Source organism: Syngnathus acus, chromosome 5 (genome assembly GCF_901709675.1).
Source record: "Syngnathus acus chromosome 5, fSynAcu1.2, whole genome shotgun sequence".
Taxonomy (NCBI): domain Eukaryota; kingdom Metazoa; phylum Chordata; class Actinopteri; order Syngnathiformes; family Syngnathidae; genus Syngnathus; species Syngnathus acus.
In genome coordinates this window covers 1,601,708-1,614,567 of record NC_051091.1, presented here as the reverse complement: position 1 = coordinate 1,614,567, position 12,860 = coordinate 1,601,708, and the positions used below count along the sequence as shown (strand labels likewise).

Below are 12,860 nucleotides of genomic sequence, written 5' to 3'. Positions count from 1 at the left end.
CCGCGTATCCGTTTTCCGCGGCAAGAGCAATTTGTGAACTCACGTGATGAGCCAATCGGAGGTGATGAGCCAATCGGAGGAGAGCTCCAAATAGCAACAGATGACGTAATCACCCACAACGTGATTGGCGCGGGTGACGCGCTGGGTTGTTGCAACGTCAAACTTCGTCCCCCTGTCGTGCCATGCGCATTGACGCTTGTTGTTGTGGCGGTGGAACCGCTTGTTATGGCTAGACGAGGCCTCGGACCCGACTGAGAGAGAAGCCCCTACCCACCCCTTACCCCGCCCTCCCTCCTCTCCCACCACCCCCATGGAGGGCACGGACATGGATGTGGACGCGGAGCTCATGCAGAAGTTCAGCTGCATGGGCACCACGGACAAGGACGTCCTCATCACGGAGTTCCAGAGACTCCTGGGCTTCCAGCTCAACCCCGCCGGCTGCGCCTTCTTCCTGGACATGACTAACTGGTGAGTGCGGGGATGAAGTGAAGGAGGACGGCCCCGCTGAGTGTTTGACTTGTGTCACGCAACGGCGAATTAGCCCCGTAAATTAGCTGGTTAGCTCACGTTATTATGCTAATAAAATGGAGGCGAGACACACAGCACTAAGTTAGTTTGGGTTTATTTGACGACTGGTGCGCGCCGTTAACAAGGCTCATTCAGCACGTTAAACGAAAGGTAAACACAAGTTTCCCGCCGAGGGGGTTAATTAAAGCCCCGTGAGCCGTCCGCTCGCTTGAGCTAGCCCGCGCTCAGGCTACGTTACGTCAGCCACGCAATACGTGTGGTGACGTCATCGGTCGTGATGCGTTGGCGGAAACCAAAAAGTCGCTTTCGAAAAAATAAAATAAACCAGTTTGTGCTTAGTCGTCTGACGTACAATTTTAAAATTGCTGCATGTTGAAAAAGAAAAGTGTGATTATAGGAAAGACTATTACAAAAACGTGATTTCATTTCCAACAAGCGTTTCAAATTACAATTTCAAACTTGGGTTAGCGTTTCGAAGTACTTTTTCGAGTCAGTTTGAAATTAGGGTTCCAAAGATGTTCTACTCCTACCTTCTAAATGTGACCGTGAAGCCTCACAACTCTGCTGGCATTTGCATCATGGTCATCTTTGATCTCATCTTCCACCAGGAACCTCCAGGCTGCCATCGGCGCTTATTATGACTTTGAGAGTCCCAGCATCAACACGCCGTCCATGTCGTTTGTGGAAGACGTGACTATCGGAGAAGGCGAATCGGTCCCGCCTGACACGCCCTTCACAAAAACCTGGAGGATACAGAACTCAGGTACGAGGTCGTTGACGTGTATTTGCAGCACAACAGCAATTTTGTTTTTGTCATGGTCTCCAATTAAGTAAGCGGCAGTCTCTCAATTGTGAAGTAACCCGTCAACTAATGTTTGCAAACATGATGGAAACGTGTCTACTCACTTCTGTAGGCGCTGAGTCATGGCCGCCGGGCGTTTGCCTCAAGTACATCGGTGGTGACCAGTTCGGTCACGTCAACACGGTAATGGTGAAGTCTCTGGAGCCTCGGGAAGTGGCCGACGTCAGCGTACAGATGAGGAGTCCCGTGTCGCCTGGCATGTATCAGGGCCAGTGGAGGATGTGCACCGCCACCGGCTTGTTCTACGGCGGTACGGCACACTGTCCCAACTATTACGGATTTGGCTTTCGAGCCAGGATTGGAGTTTTATCGTGCGAGTTAAAGCAATGGCTTACAGTTTCAAATTAGGGACTCAATCCAGAGTTTGGGTTTCACGTTACTACCATCATTAGTAGCGGTCACACCGATGACATTGATGCGTGTCATGTCAAGTGAAGCACATCTGCAATTCGTTTGTCTTCAGACGTGATCTGGGTGATCCTGAGCGTGGAAGTTGGCGGTCTCCTGGGCGTCACGCAGCAGCTGTCGTCCTTCGAGACCGAATTTAACACGCAGCCTCAGCGCGACGTACAAGACGACTTCAATCCCTTTGCCTCGCCGCAGAAGAACAAGCGAGACAGCGACGGCAGCGAATGCCCCGGGGGCGAGAACACGGCAGCTCATAATGCGGCCAACAGGACGTCCAATGGCCTGCAGGCCAATCTGACGCCGCTCACACGCGGACAGGTACGCTTTCAAATGTTTGTTCTACAAATTATTGCCAATTCATTGTGCAGCTATTAATGGCACGTATTTTAGGATTTCAAATGGTCATGTTTGTATTGCACCTGTGATAGTATTAAAATGTACAAAAATGAACGTCTTATTCATGTGTATCTATTGTTTTTGTTTTTTTTCCCAGGGTGTTCATGGACCATATCCGTTCGGACAGAGCTAGAGTGTCCCTCACCGCTGGAAGTCCTCAAAGGGGAGCGCGGAGGAACTGTTGTTTTCTAACGACTCTCCACAAAAGCTCTCTTCGCACGCAGACGGCGGCGGTGGCCGAATGTCCCGCCCGCACCCGTCAGCGCTTCTTTCAGATTGAATTCTTTTTTCTTCCTCAAGCATCTGCTCACCGCACACTCTGACCATCGCTGGGACGTCTCGACAAGATGTCGGCCTTAAAAAGTCCGCACGTTCACCTGGATTGACCTCATGCTCACGCATCTGATTACTTCAAGGCTTACCTTACTTTCCGGGCGTCAATTGCATCTTAATTCCCTGTGAAGACCAACTCTCCCAAAGACAAAAGTGCATCTGGCCACACGGGGAGGGGGGGGGGGCACGCTGTGACATCGTGGGACAATGTGTGTGTTTGTTTTTAGGGTGGGCTTTTGAAAGCGTGCAAAAGTCTTGAGAAAGGGTTTGAAAAAGCCATGGGTGGCAAAAAGTCTATTTTGCCTGGCTGTACTTTTCCACGTTTGTGTGTTTTTGCTCATTGTGTGCGTGCATGTGTGTGTGTTGCGTTCAAGTGAACTTGTGTAACATTTGAAGAATGCTCCAAACCTGCTCATGAATTATCCATGTTATTTATTTGTACTCTTGGTCAGCAGGTGGTGCTAAAAATCAAATCTCAAGTGTGTGTGCGTGCCTGTGCGTGTTCCAATGAATTCAAGGAGAAGGTGACGCTGATTCCGCTTTGAGTGAAATTCAGCACTGATGATATGTTACTGCTGTTTGCACAAACATTATTTCCAACGGCTAATGATGATTTTTTTCAATTGTTATTATTTCGTGGCTTTTGGACGCATCGTCACCATCTTTTGTCGTCCCCCCCTTCCTACCCAGCTCCTCCAAAAGGTTTGTTTTCTTCATGCTTTAAAGAGTTTAAACATGCACCAAATGATCCTCAAGAAAGTGATTTTTATCATTATTCTGTCAGGCAGAGGCTTTGAAAGTGTATTTTTGAATGGAGAATAAAATGGGAAAAATTGTCACGCTGTAGTCAGAATGTTTGTCGAGTCCCCCTCATGACTTAATTACTTTAACTTTATATTATAAAATATTTCTATGATTAGCTTTTGAGTCATTTCACGGGGAGTGACAATTTCTGACTTTATTTTTCCCCAAATCTTTTTTTGTTGTTGTTCTTTCCTTGGGGGTCTTTTGTGTCCATCGTTTCCAGAATAAACCTTTCTACAATCCTGCACAATAAAATAAAATATAAAGTATATATAAGCTAAAATAAGTAAATTTTGCATGATATGTCATCTTTAATGTCATTCAACTGTGTGTTTAAAAGTGGAAAAGCATCCATTCATAAGGTGTTTAACCTTAAAGGTGTGCCTGCACGTGCATGTACAAATATTGACATCTTCCTTTGTCTTTCTTTTTTTTTTTACACTCCAGATGATTCTGCGATATCACATCTGCTTCACACCTTTCATTGGTGCTCTGTCAACAAGCTTGTCGCTGTCAAGTCAAACAGACCCCACAAAGCACAAAAGAAAATAATATGACAGCCAAAAAATATCCATATCCAATTGGGGGTTGTGATGATAGTATCACGAAGAACGGGTTTCTCCTGGTGGGGGTCGGTGCTGGGGTGCACCATTTGCTGATTTTAATCTCACACACACGTATACTGTAAAGCTATCTGCCTTGTCAACAGTGTTGCCAAATCTAAAAATGAAAAATCTGGTGATGAGGCTCTTGTATTGGATTTCATTTGAGTCAGTGTTTGTTTTTATTCTGTCAAATTAATCAAAGGGTTTCCATTTATTTCTAGGAGTTCATAGCACGGTCAGGGTGCCATCTGCCTGATGGACTTCCTGGCAGTTTCATATGAATATGATTATGTGACTTTTATCAACCAGGAAGAAGTGAACGCCTTGGTCGTCATAAATGACAAGACCTTTTAATAGGACAGCAGAAAATGCTGCAGATGTCAGACAAGTGTCTTTACATATCCTTTGTTTAATAAAAAAGTAAATAAACGCAACATTTTGGCTTGCTATTATTCGACTTCCCTTTTTGCTAAAAAATAAATTACCTATTTTGTATTGTAAATAAACTTGACTTAATTGACGTCATTAAAAAATACCCATGTGACTTTCAAAAATAGATTAACTACATTTACTAAAAGTCCAAGCCTGAGCCTTCAGTGGATATTTGGTGACCTCAAAATAACGTACAAAAAAAAAAAAAAAACACACACACAATAAAACCTTGGCTACATTCAGCCTGCAGTATATTTCAGTATGTATTGTAATAGTATATTCTTATAGGAAATATAATTACTAAAGGGTTCACACAAGCTGCTGCGTGGTACGGTAAGGCTGTGGAATGCAGCATCACGTCACCTTTGACCTCTCTAAAAATCACCATTGCCCTCAGCCAAAGGGTGTTTGTCGACTCCTCTGGGGCAGCTTGGGCGGGAGAGGTCACGTCCCCTTGTTGACACAGGGTACACCTGCTCATGACTCATCCGAGTCTGTTAGCTTCTATTAGCTCGCCAGCGCTGAAGCGTGTCAATGTTGTTCCTCGTCCAAAAGAAAGTTCACATGCCACTCGAAGAAACTGCCATGCAAATGACTAAAGCCAAAAGCTAACATGCTATCTTGCCAATCCCTTGGCCTTTTTGCACAGTATGGCATTTTGATTCATGTCCTCTATCTTCTGACCCCGTGCATCAATCCATCTTGGTATTTTAGCAAGTGTATGACACCTGTAATCATTTTTGCACAGCAGTTACCTGGTGCCGAGTGACACTTGTGCCTAAACATTTATTTGCAAAATTAACCCTAAAGCAAAGCAAGTAGGCGAATACACGTACACACACATACTGGCTGATGATGCTCTCATTTCACTTTCATCCACCCGATCTGATGTGCACACACACACACACCTACACACACACACGACAGCTTGTGTGCATAGGTAAATAAGGCAGCCCTATAAATGGGAATAGCTGTCAATGGAGGTGGAATTCCTTCGCTGTTGGCCTTCTCCCTGGCAGGTGTTTTGACTCCCGGCCAATGTGCAGGTGGCCTTCTGGCTGAGACTCTCAACCTAACCCACATCATTAATATTAACTTATCAATATATAGAAGCCGCCAGCATTGCCCCCACATCCCGTTTTGTTTTTCCCAATGCACCCTCGTTCCAAAGCAACGGCCTCAGGTGGTCACACTTGATCGCATCTTAACGCCACCTAGCGCATCACTTCATCTTGTGACAGTCAACAGCATCGGCTGGAGAATCCCAACCCAGGTAAGAGGTCATCCACTTATGTTGACTGCAAAATATTTGGGCTGAAACTAAAAAGATATCAATATTTGATTTAATAAACTTGCATAATTTTGTGTTTATTACCTGATGTAATACTTGTTTTGTTCGATGGGAATCTCTTTTATTTCATTTCACCCCCAAAAATAATTAACTCTATTTTTAAGCATTCAAAACTACTAAGGCAAAGTGAGAATTCATTTCATTTCATTTATTTTTGCAATGTTATTGTAAAATGTTTAAAATTTACTTTTGTTATTTGAATACATTTTACAAAAATGACCTTTTCTAACCTCATTGTTATTTTATTTATTGTCTGGGTGAGTGTTATTTAATTTGTTTTAACTTGAGTTTTTACTGCTTTTAGGATAGCCCTAAGACTTTCTATGCCAAGACAAAAAGATCATCTTCTACTCATTAACTCGCATCTAAACACTTGGCTGTCGTGATGATGAACGAGGTCCAAATGGGTTAATTGTAAGCTCAACAAGTTGAGTCTTTCCGCACGGCGGGGGGAACATTGGCTGGTACCATAGTCAAATACATGGACTTTTGCTAAAAGAAAAAAAAGTGGTCAAATTATTTATAAAACTCTTAGTGGAAGTACAGACAGCTAATCACGGCTCAGCTTGAAAACTGAATTTTGCTGCTTAACTCATATTCTACAAAAATAATGTTAATCAAAATATTGTGTTTAGACTAGTGGTACCACATACAACAATTTATTGGAAAGAAAACTTTGGGGTTGACATCCACTTGAAAGCCAGAATTGGTGTTTTGTTTTTAAGCTGGCTCAAGACATGACGTATCTACTACGAATAATTCTTGGAAATAACAACACTCTTAAAGAATCTGTCTTAAAACCCTGAAATGTATTTTTTGTTTGTTCTTAGCGTGTTGGCAGGTAAATGTCGTAGCGAGAAATCTAATCATGCACGGCCAGCAAAAGACGGCCTCAAGCCCTATTAGTGATGTGCATTTAAGTGAACTGAATCTTTGGAATCAGTTCACTCAAACGAATCGTTTCTGTTCCTTTCTGATTGGCTGTTTGATCTGTGACGTCGTTCGGACACTCCATTAGGTACGCCACCATTTTTAAGTGTACCTAATCACAGGCCAATTCATTAGGGAAAAATCATGGTCATGCAGTAGATATATTTAGGCGTATATATGCATGCACGTTATTTACAAACTACTAAACGGGTTATAAAATAAAGATTACCCAAAGAGAAGCATAAGCTCCCGTAGTTGCATAATGGCGCATTCCTTCATGCAATAAAGTTAGCCGTTAGCTTGGAGAGAACGTGCATAAAAGAAGTGGTGTTTCAGTTGAGGGATCTTTCTTTCCTTGGCAAATCGTAAATCGTTTACATTAGTCCACGCCAGGAGGAAGACGCAACACGATCACTGACTGATCCGTTGATGCACGGGAAGGAAAGCAGAAATCACTCATAGTTGGTGAACGGGAAATGCAATTCACGACTCGTTCGTGAACGGGAAGTTATGTCATTTTCTTCTTCGTTTTGTTTTCCGGCGAGGTGGCACCAGCTTCAATGTGCATTATCGACACCTACTGGTGGAAGTCATATGAACTGAAAAAAGAACGAATCACTTTAAGAAGTGATTCGTTCACTCAGTTCACTGAAAGGATTCGTTCTTTTGAACGCATCGTTCACTCACGAGCCAACACGACGCCGTAGCGGTCTTCCAACTCAATAGGAGCGCCTATGCGGAAAAGATGCGCTTCCCACCCACAGTGGGGACTCTGACTTTGCTGAGCAAATGGAGTCTAATGCTCCTGAAATGAATATGAGCTTCTTGACCAAACTCATTTAGAGATCAGTCAGGGATTTAAGCCTCCCTGCCCCACGGAAACCTTTTAGCGGTACCCCGTCTTCCGTTTTGAAGAAGTTAATATGGCTAAATTTGCTTTGCTAATGTGCTTAGGACAAGCTGTCGCAGACCAGAGTTGACACACAGCAGTAGGAGCAGCGGCGGCGGGCTGCAGAGAAAGACTCAAATGTGCCTTAGAGGCAACACAAAAGGAGATAAAAGGAAGATGAGGAGGCGACTTTACAGTGGGGGGGCTCTGCATCAATGAATCACACACCGTGAGAGGGCAGCTTCTTTTTTGCTGTGTGATGAATAACTTAATTCAAGTTTAAGGAGACAAGCATGGACAGAAATAAAAGCATCACTTATTAAGGAATTGGAAAGAAATATTAGACTAAGTTACTGACTCACCAACTAACTGGCTGACAAACTGATGGTCCGACTAAATGACATCATGAAAACAAACTGCCAACCTGACCAACCAGAGTAACTAAACGACTAACTAACTGACAAACTAATGAACTGACTAACTTACTCATAGACTGAGTGAATTTCTGGCTAACTAACCGACTGACAAACAAACTTAATGACCGCACTGACTAACTGTGTCACCCCTCCCTAACTAACACTTACCAACTAACTAGCCAGTCGACCAACAGATTGTCGACTGATGAACTGAATCATTTGCTTACTGACCGAGCAACTAACTGATGGACTGACTGAAAATAGTAACTGCCCAACTGACTAACCATTGTAACTGAATGACTATTAACTTAATGACAAACTAATCAATTGACTGATCCAGCAATAGCCTGCCAGATGAACTCACTGATTAACGGTGGGTGGGGTTTTAGTGTATGTGAAACCACAGCTGGTTATCTTAAACGCTTTCTGAGGTCTTCCGGAGCCTGATGGGTGGTCTTGATCATTTCTTCATATTGTGACTTTAATTCTTTGCGGATATGGACAAACAGAGCACATGTGCTCTGCGAAGCATCTCTTTATTGCTGATAAGATGCCGGCCCAGTGCCTTCTCGTATGCCACCTGTGTCGGGTACACATCGTGACGTCCATTGGTCTGAGATGACTACAGCTGAGGTCCATAAAAGAACACTTACGACGCTTGTGCGCCTATCGTAAAAGAAGAAAAAACAGGTCTAGCTTGTTTCGTATTTTCCATAACGTGAAGCGTTCCAGCACATTACGTGAGCCGAGTTTGATTAAAAAAGCTCCAGCTGACAGCAGAGCCACAAGGCCGCTGCCCGGATGGCACCTTGAAAGTCAAGCGGCTGAAGCGGGTCAGCTACCCCCAACACAGCCACTATTCTGTACCATTGACCCACAAATTTAGCCCAATCCAGTTTGCCTCATGCCTGGCTTAAAGCCTCTGCGGGGTCAGTCCCCCAAGACCCACCCCAACAACACCTCGTCTGTATTTGGCTATTTAAGGCAGCTCATCATTTGGGCTCTTGCCTGACGTTGCAATGGAACTCCTCGGTGGACGCCGTGCTCGGAAGCGACTGGATTGAAGTATTGCCGATGGATTTTATTTAGGAATTGACAAAACAACTGAAAGGGGCTGAAACAACACTCGAGGATCTTTTGTGAGTTGTTATCAATCAATAGAGATGAGCTTGGTAACCCATCATTAAATACAAGTGCCGCTTAGAGCAACATTTTACAAATAATCATTATTATGATGATAGTGATCTGTAAAAATATAGTATATGTATTATTTTATTCCATATAGTAAATGATTTGTAAAAATAATATTAAATTCATAATTTACTATGAATTATTACACTAAAAGATGTTTTAAATATGTTTATGCTTTTAAAGAAATATAATATCATTAAGTAACAAATGATCATTATTATTAAAATAAACAAATATTATACTTACTAAATGTTTTAAATGAAATATTATACTTAAACAAATATTATACACCCCAGCACAATTTTATATCTTGTGCTGAGGTGGAAATGCGGCCCAAAGTTCATGGCTTCACTGCTGCCTGTTTGTTCCATTCACAGGTGTCCATTATGTCAAATTCCATCGGAAGTTTAGCGGAAATTACAGTTTATGGATCCCGCATCGGAATGCCAGAGGACTCCCTAACCATCTTGGAACGAAACAGGGATTCCGGAGAAGAGTGGGACCTGGTGGAGGCCAAGACGAACAGCATGCCGGGCCTCTACCTGCCCTGCTTTGACATGCTAGCCACGGAGGACGCCGCTTGGCTAGTCAAGGTGTCTGAGGCCTCCCCAAACGTGACTCGCATGGATGCGCACCGAGATGAGCCGGAGCAATGCCCCGTCATCGACAGCCAGGGGCAGGGACTCTCCCCAGGGATGGACGGCGCTGAGGACGAGCGCTCTCTGGAGCAAGTGCAGAGCATGGTGGTGGGCGAGGTGCTCAAGGACATCGAGACGGCCTGCAAACTGCTCAACATCACGCCAGGTACGTAGCTTTATCTAACCACTGGAGGGACAGACTGAGGGATGACTCTCATACTTTCATTGTTCCCCCAAAACACCCTCCCCTAAACTGACAACTTCTGGAGGAGCTTGCCCTCACTGTAGGTGCATCCACCTAGACTTCATCCCTCACAGACAACTACCCCTACAACCTTCATCAGCAGAAGGGAGCTGACCCCCCGCCCCAACCGACATGTTAACTTAACAAAGAGTTTTCCATAACATGTTTAAGAAGTTCTTTCCTGCAAAGGCCATATTTATTCTGCGATATTTAAGCTACTGGAACTTAGTCCTAAAATCAACACAGCTCATCCGGCATGACAGATCTCCTCCATCATATCCCGAGTGTGGAAAAGCCGTGTTTGCCCGCACCAGGATGTGTTTAATCCTGACCTTTGCATCGCTTCTGTCAGGTCGTGACAGCCGCATTCAACGTGTACACAGTCCTTCCCGGTGTGGGCGAGGCCTCCTCAAACAGCAGCAAAGGCTCTTGAACGCTTGTCTAAGCTGTCATAAAGGCGTCGTCATAAAAAGTGTATTGACTTTGCAGCTATGGTGCAGAAAGAGGAGAGGGCAATTGGCAGAAAAAAGGCAATTTTACTGACCCAACTTGGTTATTTCCGCTGCCGCATTCTCATTGTCTCGTATTGGTTAGCTGTTAACCAACCAACCAACCAACCAACCAACCAACCAACCAACCAACCAACCAACCAACCAACCAACCAACCAACCAACCAACCAACCAACCAACTAACCAACCAACCAACCTACCTAGAGTACATCACTGACCAAAGTCTGTGATTCGCTTTATTTGTTGGGTTAGACCCGATGGAGTGGAACGTTGGTAACGTTCAGAAGTGGCTACTGTGGACGGAGCACCTGTACCGGCTTCCTCACGCGGGGAGGACCTTCCAGGAGCTGACAGGAAAGGACCTGTGCGCCATGAGCGAGGAGGATTTCCGTCAGCGCTCGCCGCAGTGCGGGGACACGTTGCACGCGCACCTGGACATATGGAAGTCGAGTGAGTTGCAAAGCCGACACTGCTGCATTGGCACATAGCATTAAACTTAATCGTTATTTTCTTTGTAGCTGCCTGGATGAAAGAGAGGTGCACAGTTGGAGACAACAAAAGTCCAGGTAGGTGGCTGAATACACATGGAGTCAACCTTTAACCTGTGCATCTCTATTTGATCACCTAGTGGCATAACGTGGGTTACCAGAACCCGGGGCAGGGCAAACATGAACAAAGAAAGGGGTGTAAATAAATGGATGCATTCGTTGTTTTCATTTGACTGAATTATTTATAAACATACACACGTAGGTCCTGAGGAGCTTTGGTCCGAGGCAGATTCTTCCTGTTCGGGTCAACCAATCCACTTGTGGCAATTCCTTCGGGAACTTCTACTCAAACCTCACAACTACGGACGCTGCATCCGCTGGCTCAACAAAGACAAAGGTACTTGTATATTATATCTGTTTCAAATTCACATGGGGCAAATGTTTGTGAGAACAGTACAGTAGATAAAAATGTATATTGTAAACATAGTTTTCACAGCAATATTTATCTTGGTATTGCATACTGTTAATACATTCAGAATTCCCTGTATATTTCATGTAGAATACTATTAAACAATACAAATAAAAAGTATAAATACATTTCATTAAAATCAAATAGAATGTTGAATATGTGTGCATTGTTTTAATGAAATTATTTCACAAACGCCTTTGTCCTCATGTCATAAGGTATTTTTAAGATCGAGGATTCGGCCCACGTGGCTCGGCTGTGGGGCCTGAGGAAGAACCGGCCGGCCATGAACTACGACAAGCTGAGCCGTTCCATCCGGCAGTACTACAAGAAGGGCATTATCCGCAAACCGGACGTCTCTCAGAGGCTCGTGTACCAGTTTGTGCACCCCGTGTGATGCAAAAAGCACCAAACACTCCATGTGTGTCAGGCAAGACACATCCAGCAAACAATCAGGACTGTCTAATACAACAACCTGCAAGTCAATATTGCCTTAAGCACAAACTGCCTGTTTATTTTTGCCTTTGTTTTTATTTACTGAGTGATTTTCAGTATGGAAGTACATTGGATCGTGAGTCGCACCTCTGCCTCACAGTTCTGAGATTCTGGTTTCGAATCTCAGCGAAGGCCTTGCGGTGTGGCTTTTCTTCCCCACACCCAAAAAACGCTTAGCAGGTTGTGGGCGCTTAACATTGAGAGTCAATGAACTCCAAGAGAAACAACATTTTCTAATCTTGTTATTCATTCCTATGATCTTACAATGAAGCACAAAATGGGGGTAAAAGAAACATTTTATATGCCAGTGTAGAAATTGTGTATATATGTGCAATGTCGTTTCTGAACTAATATGAGTGCCACAACTAATAAAGTCACTTCAGGTGATTGTATGACTTTCTATTGGTAATTAAATATTTTTTCAATGAAGACGCAACTTGTCTGTATGAAGATCTACATTTTGTTTATATCACGTTAAACCAGAGCGATGGAGCGAGAGAGAGAGAGAGGGAGAGAGAAAGAGAGAGATGGTGGTAAGAGTCTAATCTAGTTCAACTTGGATAAAAAGTGACCTCTAGAGGCAAAACAAGTGAGTCAGTTATATTACTGCACTCAGAGAGCAGGAAGAGGTTATTTCTGGCGTCATTTTTTTTTTTAAATTTAAGACACAGTTTCATTCCAGTGTGATTACAGACCCATCGTTATGGACGCAGCCACTCAAAGGAGGGAAAAACAACAACAACACCACCTCCCTGTTTGGGGTGTTAAAGTAACCAGAGTTGCAAAGTCAAAGTAGTGAATTCTCAGCTGCAAGCAAAAAAAAAAAGATATTTTGTTTGCAACGAGCTCGATTCTTGCGTAAGAAAAGCTCATG

At 43.8% G+C, this 12,860-nt stretch overlaps 2 protein-coding genes across 3 annotated transcripts; both read left to right on the top strand.

Moving 5' to 3' along the window:
* The first annotated feature begins 158 nt into the window (after nucleotides 1-158).
* Nucleotides 159-3,366, top strand: ilrun (inflammation and lipid regulator with UBA-like and NBR1-like domains). Its single transcript, XM_037252106.1, has 5 exons — nucleotides 159-468; nucleotides 1,137-1,291; nucleotides 1,443-1,640; nucleotides 1,854-2,116; nucleotides 2,292-3,366. Exons 1-5 carry the CDS (start codon nucleotides 311-313, stop codon nucleotides 2,325-2,327), a joined length of 810 nt encoding a protein of 269 aa, XP_037108001.1. The 5' UTR covers nucleotides 159-310; the 3' UTR covers nucleotides 2,328-3,366.
* Nucleotides 3,367-5,358: 1,992 nt separating this feature from the next.
* LOC119123195 (SAM pointed domain-containing Ets transcription factor) lies at nucleotides 5,359-12,374 on the top strand. 2 transcript variants are annotated; one of them, XM_037252104.1, is made up of 6 exons: nucleotides 5,359-5,641; nucleotides 9,523-9,949; nucleotides 10,790-10,987; nucleotides 11,056-11,103; nucleotides 11,288-11,422; nucleotides 11,710-12,374. In XM_037252104.1, the coding sequence occupies exons 2-6, from the start codon at nucleotides 9,532-9,534 to the stop codon at nucleotides 11,886-11,888; spliced, it is 978 nt and encodes a 325-aa protein (XP_037107999.1). In that variant the 5' UTR covers nucleotides 5,359-5,641; nucleotides 9,523-9,531; the 3' UTR covers nucleotides 11,889-12,374. The 2 variants fall into 2 exon arrangements, with proteins under 2 accessions (XP_037107999.1, XP_037108000.1); XM_037252105.1 differs by lacking the exon at nucleotides 5,359-5,641 and adding an exon at nucleotides 8,972-9,100.
* The last annotated feature ends 486 nt before the right edge of the window (nucleotides 12,375-12,860 follow it).